General features: G+C 41.4%; 1 protein-coding gene across 1 annotated transcript in view; it reads right to left on the bottom strand.

Annotated features, from left to right (window-relative positions):
• Positions 1-20,951, bottom strand: part of eys (eyes shut homolog) — a 313,091-nt gene that overhangs the window by 12,304 nt on the left and 279,836 nt on the right. The window contains 1 exon segment of the mRNA XM_066660060.1: positions 11,699-11,871. Within this exon segment, the coding sequence (XP_066516157.1) occupies positions 11,699-11,871 (173 nt within the window).

The raw sequence follows: 20,951 nt of genomic DNA, 5'->3' as shown, positions 1-20,951 counted from the left end.
GAGGGGGCGCCAGTCCTTCACAGGGCAACACACACACTCACTGTCACTTTTTTTTTGAGTCGCCAATGTGTGTTTTTGGACTGTGGGAGGAAACCTGAGCACCCGGAGGAAACCCACGCAGACACAGGGAGAACACACCAACTCCTCACAGACAGTCCCTGGAGCTGTGTGACTGCGACACTACCTGCTGCGCCACCGTGCCACCCTTCATAAAGCTAAATGACACAGCATAGTCCCAAAAGCATCACTTAGACCTGATTTCACCCTTGCTTTACGTCAGAAGAGCCCCATACCACCCCCATGTTTCACAGCTGAGATGGTGTTTTTCTGATTAAAATATTGATTTGTGAATTTCCCTAAAAAGGATTTTTCCTGCTGGGCATCTACATTTACTCTACACCCTGTAAATATACCCTACTGCCACGTAAACACAGTTCACTCTCATAAGAACAGTCATGTGCAGACTTCTTAGAGTTGAATCATGGCTATTGTAAATGACCTTGAGGACTGGCCAGCTACAAATAGCCAGCAATTTGGAGATCTGGCCTGTGCTCTATAGTAAATCAAAAGTAAAAATCAAAGCAATGTGATAAAAATAAGATAAAAGCAAGGGAAAGAAAATAAGACATTCTACAAATGTATATACAATGCATTGGCAAATGTGAAAGCTGGCATAAAGGAAAACTATCACAAGCCTCAATCTCCAAATGACCATGAGATGGTGCTATTGATTCACACATTCCAACGTATTTAACAGCGCAGTTGTGGTTTTATCTGCTGTTATGGAGGGATGAGTGCCAAGTAAAGATAGTGATGCTTTTCTAGACTTGTGTACTCTTTTACTGCCACACAGCTTTTAGTCATAGACAGAGACATTAAACTCAGTCTGAGCTGGAATGCAGTCAATCGAATTAAAGTTAATCTCATACGAAGATAAAAAAAAAAGAAAAAATAACCACAGAAAATGTCAGTAATATAATCTATGAAAATGATCCACTCAATGCCTTCATCAATGACATGTTAATCACTGGGGGTCTGGATCTGTGTGGGTGTAGGTTTTATTGGGGCCTTGTGTTTTCCCTTTTATTTTCCACAGTATGAAATTCAGTGCACCTTTTAAATAACAGTGTTTTCTCTCTGTCTACTAGCAACACCCCCCCTGCCCCCACCACACTCACCCCTGAGGCTCTGACTAAATACAGTGCAGAATGTTATGTCTGTGTGTGTGTGTATGTGTGTATGAGTGTGTTTATGTCTCTCTCTTTCTCTACATTTCTCTCTCTGGCCACATACAATGCAGAGAGTTGTGTCTCTCTGTCTGTTTATGTCTAGTTCCCTCTGGCTTTCTCCCTTCTCCTCTCTACGTCTGTTTCCCTTCATCTGTCTTTCTCTCTCTCTCTTTCTCCTCTGTATGTCTCACTTTGTATCTTCTCCTCCTTCTCTCTGGCTCTCTCTCTCTCTCTCCCTCCCACTATAGTCTTTCTATTTCCCTTAAGTCTTCCTCTTTGTATCTCTCTCTATGACTGTGTACAGCCGTTGTGCTTCCCCTCTGAATTATAGATGCTTTTTGAAATACAAGCTCGTCGCAGTGTATTTGCACGATGTTTAATGAAGGGCCAGGACACCACTAAGCAGAGGGGTGTGTGAGGGGACGCCTTCTTTCAAAAAGAAAGAAAAAAAAAGCCCAGCAGTCTCTCTGTCTGTATTTCTCTCTCTCTCTCTCTCTCTCTCTCTCTCTGTCACAAACTCACACAGCTGCTCATTTGTGCTTTCTTTCTGCACAAAACGAGCCCTTAATGAGAACGAATGCTAACTTAATGACTCTAGGTGAGCCCCAGGAGTCTAGCGGCTTAATAAAAATAAAATGAAATATATAAATAAAACCTGGGGACAAAAATAGGATAAAACCTTTAATGACAAATAAGCTCCTTATAATAAAACTGTGACCAAACATTAGCTCTACTAACTGTGTGCCTATATAAGATATAAACAAAGCAGCAAAAAGAAAGAAAATAGACATTTATTATTGCATTATTTATTGTTCTTCTGTAAACTGTAACTCACATTAGTTCCTGAAGGAAGCCCTTTACGCTCCTAATACGACCACCCCCCAGAATAGCCACGGATTGTATGATGGCACACCATGCGGAAGAATCATAGGTAGAAAATGACTTATTGCCCCTATAAGCCTACATCATCTACATCCTATATAACAAGAAAACTTACTCTCCAGCAGTCAGACACCAGAATAAATTAGAATGCCTTCACAAATCTCCTGATCTGTGAATAAAAATGTCACCACAGCGAAGAAATGTCGCGGAAACCTGCGGATATAAATTCAAATACAAAGGCTGGCAAATGCAGTGTGTTTTTAGAGAGGGTAGCTTTCCTGAGGAGGAATAAAACACAAGAGCTGTCTCTTTAAAGGCAGGAAATGGTGGTGCCATAACCATGGCCTGATTTAAAGCGTGCGGATCGAGCGGCTGGGGAAAGCTTACGGAGCGGCTTGTGCACCATCGGCAATTAGAATCAAAAGCAAAACAACGTCAGAATGGCAAACGTGTGATTTGGGGGGCTTTTATGTGTCGAAGGAGACTCATGAAGTACATTAACAAGCCAAGAAGCATCGAGAAGGTGCTATAGAGGCAAACTGTTACCGTTTTCACATGATGCAGAAGCGGTTTTCTGTGTTTATGTTTCTTGGCAAAGATGAGTCACACAAGCCCAGCGTGACAGGGTACATTATGCACTCTGCAGAAAGCTATGATGACCTTTTCCCTTCTATAGCTCCTCTTCCCGTATGATCTGGACCCTCATATTCCCATATAAACATTTACCAAAACCTCAAATCCACATCCTTTTATTAAAGCACACTGAATCGAGTCTATTTCTGGACTGTTTGGGGTATTGCAGATAAGCTGTCTGCTTTGACAGCAACTGCTTGGTCTGAACAGATTATAGAGCCACCATTACTCACTGTGGAATTGATTTTGCCCTGGACCAAAAGTATTCGGACACCTGCTCATCTGACATTTTTCTATTAAGAATAATAATGATTGTGGGCGGCACGGTGGCTCAGCAGGTTAGTGTCGCAGTCACACAGCTCCAGGGACCTGGAGGTTGTGGGTTCGAGTCCCGCTCCAGGTGACTGTCTGTGTTCTCCCTGTGTCTGTGTGGGTTTCCTCCGGGTGACTGTCTGTGAGGAGTTGGTGTGTTCTCCCTGTGTCTGCGTGGGTTTCCTCCGGGTGCTCCGGTTTCCTCCCACAGTCCAAAAACACACGTTGGTAGGTGGATTGGCGACTCAAAAGTATCCGTAGGTGTGAGTGTGTGAGTGAATGTGTGTGTGTTGCCCTGTGAAGGACTGGCGCCCCCTCCAGGGTGTGTTCCCGCCTTGCACCCAATGATTCCAGGTACGATCTAGACCCACCGTGACCCTGAACTGGAAAAGCGGTTACAGATAATGAATGAATGAATAATGATTGTGCCCCTACTTTGCTGCAGGAAAAGCTTCTGCATTTCTGGGAAGAATGTTATTGAATAATCAGTTCTGGGTCACAAACTCCACTCCAGGTCATCCCAAAAGAACTGGATGATCCCAGAGAACTGGAAGACTCCTGATCACACTTGGCACTGAGCATGGTGCCCTTAATCTCATGTGCAGCTGCTCCAGTGAGTTCCATTTCATCGCACAATTAAATAGCTGCACCTAAAATAGCTGAATTAACTTAAAGCATGTCTAGAACTGTCTTGTTGTGTACTGCATTTCATTAGAACAGAATGTAAACTAAGCAAGGCAATGGCTAAAAGACAGAAACCCTACCCTACCCCTACTTGAATACACACACATTAAGGCTGTTGCAATTATGTGACTCAATTCAATTACTTGATTAAAAAGAGGCATTGATTAAAATGTAGCTTTTAAATTAGTTGCCAATTTGCATAATGATAATGCATGTTTGAAATTCTCCTACTAGTCTCTCTTACAGTAAGAGTCGTGTGGAAGAATACATTTACACCAATCAGCCATTACATTAAAATGACCTTGTTTCTTCACTCCCTGTCCATCTTAGCTCAGGGTGAACAGGGTGAGAGAGTGCTTACAAAGTACAGAGAGCAACAGATGGACTACAGTCTGTAATTGTAGAATAAAGTAAACCTTTATGGTCAGTGGAGTAGACAATGGAGTGGTTTTAATGTTGTGGCAGATCATAACATCAAATATCTTTTGACCCTTTTTGAAAGCTTGCTATTGTTTACTCCTAATATCTACAGGGATACTTTCCTCCAACGCATTCTCGCATGCGTCGCATTCTCTGCTTCTAATTTTCCACATAATTCCCAAATCATTCAGTGAGGTTGAGGCCTGGGCTCTGGGAAGAACAGTGCATTTTCATAAAAACATAGCATTTCACCTTATATTTTGTCTATTTCCTTTTCACAGTATTGAATACAAATATATTCTGACAGCTACACACCCTTTCAGTCCCATAGTGCTGAGTTCTCCTCTCACAGCAGATACTTGGGGATTTATTTAGATCAGAATTAGAGCAATTTTCATCTGTCTCTAAAAGAAGAGAGCTTTAACTACAATCTGGTGGTAAGAGTTTCAGTTTTCTTGGGACTCCCATGTTCGCTTTATATATTAATACAGTGGAACCTCTACTAACGAACGCCTATACTAACGAACTTCCCAAGATACGAACCAGGCATTTGAATATTTTTTTGCCTCCACCAACGAACCATGACTCTAGAAACGAGCCTTCACCGAGCCGGCGGCTGGAAATGGCCACTGACCCCAATAGGCGAGTCTCCCAGCGCCCAGACTTGAGTGAGCTTTTAAGATTAGCAAATTGTAGCTTTAGCAATTTAGCATTAGTGTAAATAGCAGACATCAAAATTCGTGCCAAGTTAAACCGTATCTACGCTTCGTCTCCCCACATTCACCCACATACTCTCCGTTATTCCACCCACCCCCCACCCCCCGTCATACAGCCAGTGCCTGTGTTACTGCTCCAGCCAGTCGTCACGTCTTCAAGGTAGCGATGTGTAACCACTTAAAACTTTATTTCTTTTTTATTACTGTTACCACTGTATTTCTTTTTTATTTTTAGTAACGCTACATGTATTTTTTTTTACTAATTTGAGAGTGTTGTAAACATATATCAGTGCAAAAAGGGTGACTTTTGAGGTGGGGGCTGGAACACATTAATTGCTTTTCCATTATTTTAAATGGGGAAAACTGACTCGAGAAACGAACTTTTCTACTTACGAACACGGGTCACAGGACGGATCAAGTTCGTAGGTAGAGGTTCCACTGTATTTGGTTAAAATCCAGTTTTAGGAACTCCTGGCTTTCTTTTCATATACCTCTGAATTAATATAACATGGGGCCTGCATATCCAGCGTACACCTGATGAGAATGCATACAGATATGAGATATCCATTCAAGCTCACCAGAAATGCACAAGAAATAAACCCTGCTTCTTTAGCACTGCGTTCATTCCGGTAGCGATGAAGTGCATTTGATCACTGTGCACTAGACTGCCTCAGGCACACTTATGTTTCTCTTCACAGGGCTGCTGGTATCAAGTGGAAGAGACTTGGGCCGGGGAGTAAGTAGAAGCTTATTAAAATTCTGCTCACAGCCTTAACATGCGACACATCGCCGGTTTATTCCTGCACCCTGTACAAAAATATTGCAGTCAGGCTCTCCCTGCTGTTCACTGCAATCAACACGAGCTATCACTTAAAGCGGTTATTTCAGTCATTACACTGACATCTACTGGCCTGGATGTGTCAAAGACTCTGCACTACACCTCTTTCAAACATGGCTGCCCCTGTGTGAGAGACCTGCTCTATAAAGCAGAAGATTTATAGATGTTTGTCTTAATCTCATGAGATACAGTTGACTTAAATAAATAAATAAATAAACATATCTAATATCACTTTTTAAAACCTGTGTGGGAGATCTACTGTATGGAGCATAAATGCTTATTTTCTGGAGTGAAATCTGATTCTCCAGCTCATTTGAGATGCAATTTACAGAAAGAGATGTAAGAAAAGAAGTAATCCCTTTCTTGCCATTTTTGATGTTTAAAAAACAAACAAACAAACAAAAAACACACACACACACACACTCCAGTCTACTTGGATTTGTCGAGACAGATGCTGTGTATTCCTCTGATTTCTTGCTTGAAACACTCACGATTAGCTTATGGGCAAAAACAGGCAAGTTCAGCTGCATCTGGTCCCTTGTATGCCTTGCTTAACTCATCTGAACTCTAAAAGATTTCCTACCGTCACCTCACATGACATTTTAATACTGTGATGTCAAAGCACGCTGATGAAATGTAAGCTAGTGGGGAATAAAGCCAGCTGTGGCTCTTTACAGAGTATGGTGAAGACTACCTGAACAGATATACGTATGTGTGTGTGGGTGTGTGTGTGTGTGTTTTGCATGGTTGCTGGTGCCGGTAGTTTATAGCCTGCAAAGCTTTCGGCAAAAGGAGCTATTTTGGGTGTGCTGATGTTGTTGGATTTACTAACTTTAATCAGGAGGAATGAATGATTCATTTTTTAGTCATAAGCCCTGGCTCGCGCTTATAATAACTGCTGCATATTAATTTATACATCAGATTAATCTACACACCTGACATGTTCCTGCCTGAACACACAGCACCTACACTTCTTTACTCTTACTTATTGATTTCCACGTTACAGAAAGAGTAAACTTGTATCAGCTCAGTGGAAAATCACCAATCAGCCGTACATGAGCATGAGGTAAACATATTCAGAGTCGGGTCATAGCTAGAGGGGCTTATGGCTCCCACTGGGCTGCAGAGCAGTACAACTGTGTTCAAACCTAGTGTTGTTTGTGATACAGAACTAACTGTAAAACACCAGTACCTGACCTCACTCATGTTTTTGAGAGCCTTCTCTATACATATGCTTAACTCTCTAGCAGCAGGTAGGTTAACATACTATTCCTGGACCCTCACAAGTGAAGATCCTGTGAAACGGGCTTCGTCTGGAGCAGGTGAACCTAAGGTCACGATGCCGAGAGTTGGCTAGAGGGGGATACGACTCCCACCAATGGGAAGTGGAGCAGTAGAACTGTGTTTTCTGGAGTGATGGAGCACATTTCTATAGGATTGTGATCTAATTATCCAACACCAGCAATGATGTGGTTGCTGTTAGATCCTCTCTGCAAAGTTCCAACACTTAGAATTAAGCCTTTACAGCAGAGTAGAGGCTGTTACTTCAGCAAATGGGAACAAACTGCCCATGAATCTCCTCCATTACTCTGTAGTAACCGAAGCACATTGCCGGTTAGTGTTCTCCTCCAAGCATGTTGAGCTTATAGTAATAATGGATTGGTAGTATGTTGAACGTCCAGTATCAGCACCACCACCTTGTGTCTCTGCTTCTGGTTAGGTCGCATCTCATGATGGGAGGGGCTTAATTAGTAAAAATGGCCCTGACTGACTTTGAAGCTCACCACTGAAACAAAATAAAAGAGCAGCAAGTAGCTTAAGGTACTATTCCTAGACTCTCGTGAGTGACGATCCCATGAACTGACAACAAGTGAAGGAAGCGAAGCCCAGGACATCCGAAGCTTCAAGAAGCACAGAGGGCCTAGGGCTAGTGATCGATACCGCCTCTGATGTTATCTGATGTTATCAGGGCTTTAAATTCAAATGTCAGCCGCACTCAGCGTGACACAGGCAGATTACTGCGCTCCATTTGGCACCAGGCATCGGGCGTCTGATGTGGCAGCCTAGGTGCGCTCTGCCAAAGCGTCTTTTAAATCATGCCACCCAATTAGATTATAGCGCAATAAGGGCTTTTGTTTCTCACGAAGGTGATCTAATAAATGGAGAGTGACTTTATGCATGTGTGTGTGTGTGTGTGTGTGTGTGTGTTGGGGGACAGATGCATTACACTGTGGGAATAAACTGACACTTTTAATATAAAATAAAAGGTGATTGTTTTTTATTATATTTAATATTATTTCATATATTCTAAAGAAACAATCTTTTCATCTTCTTCAACATCCACAGCCCTCAACTGCTGCCCAGGCACTGCCCACAGTTCTGTGTGTGTGTGTGTGTGTGTGTGTCTCAAATTCATTGTACTGCTGTGCAATGACAGTAAAAGCACAATCCAAAATTATAAAGCCCACCAGGACTGGGCTGTGGAGCAGTGGAAATGTGTTCTCTGAGGTGATGGAACTCCATCCAGTAAATTTAAGAGCAGTTTATATAATTGAAGGCTACTCATCCAAAATTTGTGCAGCACAATACCTTTAATTCCACGCAGCAGTGTTTCACAATCTAGTGTAATGATTTTTAACAGGAGTTGGAGTACAGTGCTGAGGATATGTTGAGAAATGTTTGAAATGTCACTTAAAACACATCCTGTGGAGTTTAATTAGAAGATAAGCTATTTTCACTTCTCTGTGCTGTAATTGTTATCTATTGTCATTAAATATTTTCTGCATCAACAGCCAGAGGCATCTTCCTCCACAACAAACAAATCCACGATGTATTATTATTATTATTATTATTATTATTAATAATAATAATATTAATAATAATAATAATAATAATAATAATCAAATTAGCTTTAGTGGGCGGCATGGTATTGTCACGGTCACACAGCTCTAGGGGCCTGGAGGTTGTGGGTTCGATTCCCGCTCTGTGTGACTGTCTGTGAGGAGTTGGTGTGTTCTCCCTGTGTCTGCGTGGGTTTCCTCCGGGTGCTCCGGTTTCCTCCCACAGTCCAAAAACACACATGTTGGTAGGTGGATTGGCGACTCAAAAGTGTCCATAGGTGTGAGTGTGTGAGTGAATGTGTTTGTGTGTGTGTGTGTTGCTCCAGGGTGTATTCCCGCTTGCGGCCAATGATTCCGGGCAGGCTCTGGACCCACCGCGACCCTGAACTGGATAAGGGTTACAGATAATGAATGAATGAAAATTAGCTTTAGACATATTATTTGAACTTGTCTGGAAATATTTTTTAAATAAATTAACAAATTAATAGCAACAATGGGGTGCCAGAAAGGGGATGCCAGGGAAACCAAAGAAGAGTTAAATAGACTGTATCAGTGCAAAAATAAAACACACAGCTTTGTGGACTGAGGCATGCTCACAGCCTATGGCCCAGGGCAAAAAGTCCTACTGCTGTTTTAGACTGAAATCCCATCACATGCCTTTCAGAAAGCAAACAGACCTTTTGCTTCCATAATGCACCGCAAATGGCTGCTGCCTTCACTTCAGCGATGTAATTATGCAAGAACCCAGTGGTGGTGACAGTGTGGGGTGGAACTAGTTGTTTCTCAAACCAGTATGAATCCAGAACTCCTGAGAAGAGAAATGCAACCTACTGCCTTATTGACTGTGGACTGTGAGGAGGTGAAATCTGAGAAACATCACAGAAAGAAGGCCAGCATATGCTGTTTAATAATAATATTTAAACTGCAGCACAAGTTTTTTGGATGTGAGCTTCAGTACTACTAAAACGATAGCATTATGTTAGATGTTGGAATGTTGTTGTGAGGATTTGATGGTATTCAGTCATGTGAATATCAGTAAGGTCAGGTTACTTGGACTGATCGAAACGATGGAGTGCAATCACTCAAGGGACCATAGTTCCACTGCTCCACAGTGAACTGATGTGGGCGGCATCTTCCTTCAGCCCACAGCTGGCATTGAGAATGATGACCTTAAGCTCATGGGTGGCTGCTCCAGAGCATCCCCTTTCATTTCAAACTTATCTATGGAAATCCAAAGAATTTAGTGTCTGTCCACACCACAAGCAACTTAAAGCGGCTGAATTCAATAATCATAGTGTATGCAAACTTTTGGATGTGAAGTGCATGTTTCACTTAAAGCTGTATAAAATCTATAAGTCGATAAACCTAAAGAGTACAGACAGACGAATGTTGTTACATCTGTGTACTGTGGAATCTGTAACTAGAGGCATTTTCTTCGATCATATACTGTATGCTATAACAGCATACAACAACCATACATTCCAAACCTTCTCATACAGCTCATTCAGCTCCACAATAATTCAGTATTCTTCAGGGTAAGCCATAAATTTTAGAACATTGCTTTGAAGATTTGATTGGATTCAATCATGAAAACATCAGTGTAATCAGGTATTTGATGTTGGATTAGTTCTCGATCACCAACAGCCTTCCATCCTCACCACACAGACACTTGGCATTGGACTTGGTGCCCTAATGCTCATTGAAATCTTGTCTATGTCTCTACATTAAATGCCTATGTCAGCTGTAGGTAGACCTTAAAAGAAGCAGTTACTATTGGACATACAGTAAATGTAGGTCTTCGTCAATGCACTGTACACGTTCAGTAAATCAAGAACACAAATTAAAGGGAAAAACTGTTTTCTCAGTATGATAGATTCTATTTAAGTATATGTACGACATCAGTGGAAATACATAACATCAAATAACAATAAATCCAAATTAATGTTACACATTTAGAGTATATGCTTTTGCCTAAAACCCATGAGCATCCTAAGTATATTATCCAGCTCAGTATATGACGTTCAAGTTTTCAGGGTTGACAATATTACTCTGATTTGCCATATATGATTAAAAGCAATGAATGACTTCAAACAGAATCCCTACACCAGAAAATAACTGATGAACTGGGCTTGCTCTTTTTTATTGACTGGATGCCAGCAGGACTGGCAAAGGAACAAAGGGCTGATTCTTAAAATATGAGGTAGCTGCAATTATTTGAAAGGCTCTCACTCCTAATAATTATGCTGACTGATAACACAACAGGGTAACATTATGAAAGAGATGTCAGTAAATCAGATAACCCAGCAGCACCAATTATTGTCTTGGACGGCCAAATGACTTGCTCTAACTGCAGCTTTTAACATGCTCTGATTCAGAGTCCTCAGAGTATAAGTATTTTGGCTTATGTAGCAGGTTTGTTGATGCCCTGTAGCAGTTTGATAGTTCATACAGTGAAAAAAATAAGAAAAACTGATGTGCACAGGATATAGAAGATCAATGGAAAAATAATGAAAAAAAGTTTTTCTCATCAAACCTGTATTAAACTGTGTTTAGTTTCAAATTTGATCTACAGAAATACGAGCACACACTAGTTTCAGAAACTGCTCTTATGGGGCTTTTGAGTGGCATTGCTGTGCTTAATTTGGGAGCATGTGAATCCTCTGGTGACCTTATCCATTTAGGGCTGGGAGTCCAACACTGTTCAAGTCACCTTGTGCTATCTGAGTGAGTCAGATGGCTCTCCCTCTCCCACATTACTCAATAAGATATGAGCAAATGGACAAGCTTCATATCAAATTGCGACTAACATAACACTATTGGACAGCTCAAAATGCTAGGAGAACACTTACTGCCAGGCGCTGTTACGTTACCAACACATGCGCACATTTGTTAGCATCATGCTATATGATGGGGAAAGGGTGAGTGTACTATGCATCCAGGAAGAGCAAAGCCAATTGTGCTCTCTTGAGCTCAGAATCTGGCAGCAACTCTATATTTCATATGTGCACAATGCTTGCACAATGCAGCTGCCTGTATTTCAACACCATGCTGGCCATTGTGGCTGCAATAGTTTCTTTTCTTTCTTCTTTGCATTTCCTGTGTTAAATGATCATCTGCTTACAAATCTGCCAGCAGGAGACCTACCCTGGTTACACAGGAGGCCCTGCCTTCCGTGTGGGCACAGGCACACTGCCTCCAGCTGGGATTTGGGGATGCAGGTGGCGCCATGGGTACATGGGTTGCGTTCGCAGGCGGTGAACTGGCACAGTTTTCCTGAGTAGAGTGGAGGACACACACACAACCAGTTCTCTGCATCGCTGCACACAAAGAAAAAAAAAACACAGAAAAAAGGAAGGAAAAGGAAAGAGATCATTATGACCCAAATGAAATGTACTCGTGCTGCATCATTAATTCAGTTCAGTGGAGCTTGTGTAGAAAACACAGAACATGAGGCACAGGGAGGAGGGGAAATGAGGAAGGATAGAAAGAGAGATTGAGAGAGGAGGCAGTGAGAATATAAAAACGATCACAATGTGCAACGTCATGGTCCTGCCATTGGTCCTGCAATCAATGTGCCTTCCAATCCCTGTCAGCTCTCATTGCATCTGCTGCTATACAGCAGCCACAGATTTACTTGGATGGATTGACTGGTGCGTGAATCAAATACAACAGATTTAATTCATAATAATCTAAAAGACAAGCTAAGGCCCTGTAGCAAATGTGGGGGCTCGTCCGGGATCTTGCTTTTTTTTCCAGATGATCCAGATCTGACTTTCTGTTACCAAGTGGTAGGAAATGTTAAAAAAAAACTAGAGCCAGACTGAAGAAGAGGTGAAAAAAAGAGGCCAGACAAGACTCCACCAGCAGACTAGGCTCATTTCATATTCCTGTGCTTTATCTCCCGGGCAAGAAGTGGAGGGTGGGCCAGCATGATAAGCAATATTCAGTAAAGGGAAACTTCATATGTCGCTCTGAGATGCGCACACACTTTCAAAAGGTAAGGATATCAGATATAGGAAGTGTTCGAGGGCTTTCGAATCTATAAATTAATAATGTGCCTCAAGCCTGAGCTGTAGCAGGGGCGTGTTTGCACCGCTCCACAACTGGATCCCGAAAAAATGAAATATTTACATCCTGTCGCCAGATTTTAGAACCCGAGAGATTTCCTTCATATGAAAAAATATATAGATTTAAATAAATAAAATTAAAAAGACTTGAATGGATTGATTAGATATGGAAGACAAGCTGTGACCTGCTTACTTCTACAAACTTTAGAAATGTCACATGACAGTGTTGTAGAAGGTTTAAAGACATTTCTTATAATCAGTGGGTCCAGCTGATATAAAGTGTACTGACTGTGGACATACAATCCCCATACAAAGGCAACAAATGAAATGAGACACTCTAAAACACCTGCACATTAATTTAAAGTAAACTTGCTCAACGTCAATTGATGTTCAACCCACCAGCACTAGGCTGAGCAACTTTGAGGCTCAGGATTAATTTCCCAACATTACATTTTCAGAGTTATCTTCACAGTTTAGGTAATCTGGTTTCAATCATTCCAAAACAGCAGATATTTTTGTTGTAGCAAAGGAGAGCAAACTACATCTTTATACTGTTTATTTTACGAAAAATGTTGTTTGAAAAGTTTCTAACTTTTCTAACTGCATTGGATGTTCTCGCATCCTGGTTGCAGGCATAAATCCTTGGCATCAAATAGCTGTGGCATGTCAAAATAACGCTTGAATGACTTGATTTGCAGAGATCTCAGCACTGACGACAGTGGGTAATTTTCGCTCACTGTCGGTAACTCACTGGGCGACCTGGTTTGTGGCAGCTTCTACAAGAGAGCTCTTTAGGCTATTCCCAGGAAAGGACAGCCCGCGGTTTGTCACTGCCGCTGCAGGACAGCAGGGGGGAATGCCACAGCAGGCTCCCAGATTAGTGCCCTGCATTATGTGCAACATGCAAACACATCTGTTTCGGTGACTGATTGCCCTTCATCTCACTCTTGGCTCAAACTGATGCAGATCCAAAAGAAAAGATAGAAGCAGCTCAGGTGCCCTGCTGCAAACTGTCATATGTACTGCACTTAAATAATAAATACTAAATGGTGCAAGGGCAAATAGAAAAAAATCTACATCATATTTAGAGTTTAAAAAAAGCAGCTTAACATTCAATGACTCCAATATTCACAATCTTTGCATGGATTAAATTTCATGCTACTGGTATGGACTTCACACTTTGACCTGCTTAACTCTGCTTCTTCAACACTCTACAACAGGGGGCACAAATCTTATCCTCAAAGGGCAGGTGTGGCTGCAGGTTTTCATTCCAACCAAGCAAGTGCCCATTGTCAACCCTTAAAAGACTGAGATTAGCTGTTTAAACAAATAGAATCAGGTGTGCTTCTGCTTAACTGTAATGAACCACACCAGCCCTTCGTCAAAAGGATTGATGACCCCTACTTTACAATATGCACTATATGTCCAAGAGTTTGTCAACCTTCTTCATAATCAGTGAATTATAATCATATAACGCCCAGGTTTGGAGATGAGGAATTGCCTTCTCTGGAGTGATTAAGCTCTATCCAGGACATCTGGAATTAGCTTGAGTTTCACTTGTGACCACAACTAAACACTCTTCTGAATTCACTTCTGAATGCCATCAAATTCTTATAGAAATGTTTCAGAATTTAGTATAAAACCTATCCAGAAGAGTACAAGCTGTTATGGCATGAAATGAAGATAGTGTACCTACTAATGTCGCTCATTTCAGAAAGAAATCTGTGCTGGCAAAGAACAACCATGCTTTCTCTGAGAAATGTCTATATAACCAAGGCATCTTTTTAAACTACTGTCCAAGTAAATTCCTAGAATAACTGACCTTTGGGTTATGGCAAAACCCTATACATTAACAAGAAAGACTTGTTCTGTGTTCTCTTTGACTCTTGACCACAAGTTTTTATGTACATTTTACCTTAGGTCTGGTGATATGATGCAACACAGTTGATATAAGTCAGTGGTCTAAGCCAGTTGGGCAACTCGGGATGGCCCTCAGAAAAAGATTTTGTTCCTTTTTCTTAGTTCTTGTGAAGAAGTTATGTTTTGTTTGCTTAGAAATTGACTGAAATGTACATTTTGCCCGAGGTACAACCAGCAGAGGTATGACCAGCAGAGAGGTTCACAAATTGTTTTATAGGTGTCTGAATTCCGGGAAGCAAGTTCGAGCTGAGTCATGGGCTACTGAGGTGGGATTTGGAAGTGAAACATGAGCCACTGTCTCATGCCAAGTCTATTTCACTTGAAATTTAATTGAGTCATGTCACAAGTCTCTGGGATGCAAGTTAAAAATGAGTCATGAGTCACTGGGGCACAAGTCAAGATTTATTCATGAGTCACTGAGATGCAAGTCAGAGTTGAGATGTGTGTATGAATCTGAGTCAAGTCATGAGATGAAAGTCAGGAGTCACTGGGATGCAGTGACAAGTGAATCAACTGACCAGTGAGTGAATCTCAGGTCAGTGGACAGAAGCCTATGTTGATTTATGAGTCATAAGATTTAAAGGCTGAGTCAAGTCATGAGTCAGTAAACTAAGGGTCTTGACCTGTAAGTCAGAGACAAACATTCCCATCACACTGAGCAACTCCTTGGTGTGTTTATGCAATGAGTGACATCCTTTTAGTAAGTCAGAAGAGGCAGTCATCAATTATTATGATTCTTTGGCAGATTCATAAATCATCCAGAAAACAAGCCACAGAGAGAGACAAGAGAGAGTCTTGGATGACTTTGGCTGGTGCAGAGATTTCAGCAGTATGCTCAATCCTGAGAGAACATCCAGCTGTCCAGAACTTTCCTTATTTGGACAGTATTGACACTGACTGCAGTTTGGTAGAGCCCTAAGGCTTTTGAAAAGACACCGTGACCCTTTCCAGACAGATAAGCATCAGCTTGGTATCGTTCTGCAACCCCACCCCCTCTGCTACTCCCTCTACTTGCCACCAGAAAGCACAAAAAGGCACAGCAAATGGAACCTGAGAAATGTCAGAACACAAATATCAGAAATTGCAGGAGACCTGTATGTTCTTGACTTTCAAAAGAAATGTCCTTTAACTACACTATTATTACCAGGGAGTGTGTCCCCCTTTACTGCAGTTACCTTTTCTGGGAAGGTTTTACACTGGATGTACATCAGACTGCTGTGAAGGTTTGATGGCATTCTGCCATTTAATTCAGATAAGAATTTGGGTGATTTGTTCTGGATCACAAAATGGACTATGACTAATTCCAAAGGTATTAGCTCCACTTCTCTACAGCTCAATGCCTGGGGGCTTTATACATCACTTGCAGAAAGTTGGCATTGGGCATGCCATGCATGACAGTGGCTGATGTCTATGGAGATATTACAAGCTGGGTGCACAATATTTGCAATTGATGCACTGTAACATGCCTGAATAAGAAATTAACATAAAATATTTGTTTACATCTGTTTGCTTAACAACACAGCCATTACTTAAAGCTAAGCTTGTTGTCTTCAGGCCATTTGCAAACTCAGTGACTGAATGAAGCACTTGCAACACCAGTTTTCAGTCTAGCCACCTCTGCATCTATGTCTATCAGGAGTTCACATCTACTGTGTCATATACTTGAAGCTCCAGCCAAAGATGACCTTGATGACTGGAGAGGAATCCCTGCGGCAGCTCTGCGAGACTGAGATTAAAATCACATTAAAAACCCACTGAGAGTCTCGTGTCGACACTGGAGACTCACTCTCAGACCTTTCCCAGTAATCCATGTGACAGTCTGAAAACACAGTGCCACTTAATTGGGTCAAATGCTTTCTCTACGTATACCTTTTCCTGAGGTGAAATAATGAGCTGCCATAACTAAGGGCTATTCCTCCAGTGGCGGGGGGTAGAAGAAAAAGAGACAAAAACATACAACTCCAGATTATTCGCATGAATAATTCAGCAGCAAGGCAAGTGTTTGACAGGTCTATTCAAGGGAGTGAAGATCAGCTGAAAGAAACCTGAGGAAAGGGTGGAAAAAAATGAAAAAGAAACCTATGTATCTGAATGCAGTCCTTCCATCTGAGCCAAGTTCCATCGGCAAAACAATCATCGGCTTGTTCTAGCTAGTATTCACATATCAGACTCCCACTAGCTCTCAATTTCACCCCAGGCTCATCTCAGGCCTCAGGTTGTATACACTGCACTTGTATCAATCTAAAATAGGCTTGCTGACAAAACTTGTGCTTTGTAACGTTAAGTCAATAATTTATTTTTAGAAATCTATTTATGTTAATGTTGAGAAAATTGATAGTAACAGTTTTTACATTTAAAATATATAAGTTTCTTCTGAAATAATGGATACTAATTCATAGTTTGCTTCAATAACAGCTTCTATTCTTTTAAGAAGTATTTAAACAAGTTACTTATCCCAAAAAGATTGAACTGCACCCAAGAGAAGGCAGTTTTACTGCTACACAACACACTGCCTGAGTGGAATATGCCCCTTCTACCAACACTTAGCATTGATTAGGTTCATGTGCAGCTGCTCCAGAGCATCCAATTTCATTTCATGCTTTTCTGTGACTGTGCAACATACACATGCCCACGGTTGAATGCCTTATATCACAGACACTGGGGAGTTCCGCAGCCAAACAATCCAGAAGACCCTCCAGCCGCAGTGTTAAATGTCAGAACGACATGATGCTTTTGTAAATGCCACTGGCATCATCCATATGAGATGTCAAATGTGTGTCATCTCTTGAAATAATGGTTTTCTTAAAATTCACCCTCCCACAGTGCCCGTCTACACAAGGTCAGGGAAATGTGCTCATTGAATTCATCTTCATGGCTCAATTCCACATTAAGTGTGATAATGATAATAATGTTCATTGTAAAAAATTATTGCAAAATCATATAGCGTACAACAACATGTGTCTTCTGCAATTAACCCATCTGTGGCAGTGAGCACACACACACACACTAAATAGTGTAGTAGGGGCTGTGAACACACACCCACAGTGGAGGGCAGCCATCCCCGGTGCCAGGGGAGTGTTCGGGGGTTCAGTGCCTTGCTCAAAGGCACTTCAGTCATGGATGTTCCCTGCCAGTCCTGGCCCAGTCCTCTAACCATTAATCCAAGGCTGCCCCCATTAGGCCAAGTCTGCTCTCTGATTAAATGTAAACACACACACACACACTAATGCACTAAGGGCAGTGTGCATACACAAACAAAGAGTGCAGATCAGTGCATGGGGAGCAGTTAGTTGGCTGAAAAAGTAGAAAGTGCTATTCCTTCACTCCCCAACCTCCATTTTTCCAGCAGGTCATGGGGATCATATATATCTAACCTTATCTAACTAGTAGTAACACTGCTGTTATCACTGAATTTTTTGGGGAAATAGATATGCGAACACAAACTGTAGTCCTGGATGTTGTGTGGATGCATGAAAAAGAGCCAAACAGCTTAGAGTTCAGTCCCAATCTTTGACGTTTTTCATGAAACAAATTTCATGCCGCGTGGACCGATTCTGAAGACCAGAGCATTAAAAGGTTACAGCATGAGGTGAGGCAGAACAAAGATGAAAAACTTTTTATTTTCTACATCCTCCTTCTGAAAGGTGTAGCGACCAGAATCGTTCTTGTAATGTTCTAAAGAAGCTCAAGATGAAAATGCAGCTCAACCCTTTAATAGGACTCAAGAATACAAATACGCCATGCCAATTACGGCTCTGCAAATGAATAGAAGCGGCAACACATCATAGACTCCAAACTGAGAGGAGGAACATTGGTGGAGTATCGATATGGCTCCAGAACACTAATGACCACAGCTCTCTCATTAGCAATTGCTGCGGTCTGAGACTCTGCCGGTAAGAATAAGTCAACGACGGCAGAGGAGAGGAGACTCAATGAATGAATGTTTACGGAAAATCAAATACCACCTTTAACACTGCCACTCCAGATCGAACGTGCTGGGGAAACAAAGATGGAGGTTTCTTCTGAAACCACACTGACTGTAATGGGAAGCTAAATTGACCCCTTCGTATTGTATTGAAGCTCAACTGCTGTAAAAACACACTCAAGGTCATGGCTGAAGGTGGGGGAGGAATCACTAGAAGCATCACAATATGCCACAACACGTTTTCTTTACTATTAAAGATTGTGACAAACTCAGTGTAGTAAAAATTATTGAACATTACACTTTGTTCATCTCATCTTATTTACTTTATCTCATCTCTTATTTACTGAGGCGAGAACGATGGAAAGCTCATTTAATTTCATGTTTCAATGACATATTTCACCCATTAAGATTCTGCAATGGTCCTTGGGGTGGATGCATGATGGGAATATGTAACCTTTAGAATATGTGGCTGTTCATAGAACTATGCACTATATTATGTGGGGTAGGGACCAATTAGCTAATAGCTGTGATTTTTCTGACCAAGATCATGATTTAAATTGCATTTACTTTAAATTAATTAAGGTCAAGTTGGCTGCTCCATGAGGCAGGGTTGAATTAACTAGGAAACTAAAAAGCCCAGAGTTGAGGACTGTGCAATAGATAAGTCCCTCAGCTCTTTCCCTACTGGATGCATTTCAAGTTATCTGGCTAAACCGATGAACCCTGCTTTGTGGAATACCCTACAAGTCTGTGTTTATAACCAGGAAGGCTATTCTTGGTTCTTGCTTGATTTTTAAGGGCTGAGTATAGAGTCCCAGACTCCATCAGTTGTGATTGTTGTCATGTACAGAGTTTGGCAACTTCTGATTGGTGTAACTCTGTTATGTAAGCTAAAAGGCCCCATTTAAAACCTGCTAAGCCATTGTTCTTGATAATATAGGCTGTAATTAAAATGGCAGCACTTGTGATTTGAAAACTGTACTCTTTCTAATTGCAGTTCAATATAAAAATGGTGAATCTTTCAGCCGTAACGTGGGGGTTCTTTTGTCCAGAGCTTTATAAAGATACCATTGTCCAGAGTGACAAAGGTAGCAAAAAAGCAGAGTTAGGAGCCTGTAAAAATAAATCTTTTGTTGTGAATATACTATACTATACGTCTAAAGAGTTTGTAGCCACTGGACTTGTGTCCAGTGAATTTAACCCACTGTGAACATTTTCAGTTGTGCATGGTCATTTACCTAAAATAGGAGGCTCTGGAGCAGCAACACATGAGTTATGGATTATCATTCTAAATGTTAATCATCAACTGGGGGGATACAAACAGTGCTTCGGAGCAGTGGAACTGCATTCTCTGAAGTAATGGGGTCCATCCAATACCTTTGGAATAAATTGGAGTGGCATTTGTGAGCCAATTCTCATCATACAATAGCAGTACCTGGCCTCACCAATGTTTCAGTGGCTGAATGCCATCAAATCAAAACAACCCTTTCGCAAATTTTCCTGCCACTAAAGAGTTTAACCCGAACCCTGCCAGAAGGAGTGATACTTTTTAATTTTTTTGGGGTCATTGAACCTCCAATTTTAACCCACATGCAGCAGTGAACACACACACACAGACACATACACACTAATGACCAACATTTGCACACATACTAGGGTCAGTGAGCACACACACACTCACAAACAGACAGATATAGGGCCCTAGAAAGTTATTTGGTGTGATGTGCCATGGGTGTCAATGGAGCAGAAAATACTGTAACTTCACTCTCCAGTGCCCATTTTTCCTCATAATCCAGGGGATCACACTGGTGACCTTCTGGTCCTATGGCTATCCAGCTAAATGCCAAACTGTCGAGCAAATGTTGCTATCCCACCGATCCTGAACAATATCACAAACTTTGGAAAAACAGGAGTTTTCAACAACAGGACTAAACAGCAATGGGCTTTTGAATCATACCATGAAGAAAATATATCATTGCTTTCCAATGAAAAACTTGTATCTCTACGTCATTTGAACACAGCAGCTGTCCGTCACATTGTGTGAAACTTTGACCAACCAATAGAAATGTTCCAAAATTACTTGGAATAAAATCTATGCACAATGACTTCTATTGAAAGTTTGTTTTCCTTCTCCTTTACAGTTACTATTTTGGAGATACACATTTTTATTTGGACAGTGATGATATATATAAAATAAACACTGTGTGCTAAAGTATTATTTTTCAATCCAAAAAAGCGAGGCACTGTATCCATTTCTTCCCCCAGGGCGTCTCGAAGCCTAAAACTATCCGACTGATCGGTCCATCCGACACCTGTTCTGTTTAGTGGGCCAAACACTCAATTATACACTCGGACGGCCATGACACATTCGGTAATGGCAGTTTAGGTCCACGGCTGACAGTGAGGATGAGCGATGTGTCGGCGCATGAGGAAGAACCAAATGAGTAACGTACAGCTGTTCACATCTGGCCCCTTCTTCCACTTG

Source organism: Hoplias malabaricus, chromosome 2 (assembly GCF_029633855.1).
Source record: "Hoplias malabaricus isolate fHopMal1 chromosome 2, fHopMal1.hap1, whole genome shotgun sequence".
Lineage (NCBI taxonomy): Eukaryota > Metazoa > Chordata > Actinopteri > Characiformes > Erythrinidae > Hoplias > Hoplias malabaricus.
Note: the sequence above shows the minus strand (reverse complement) of the source record. Positions and strands in the feature narration are given on the sequence as shown.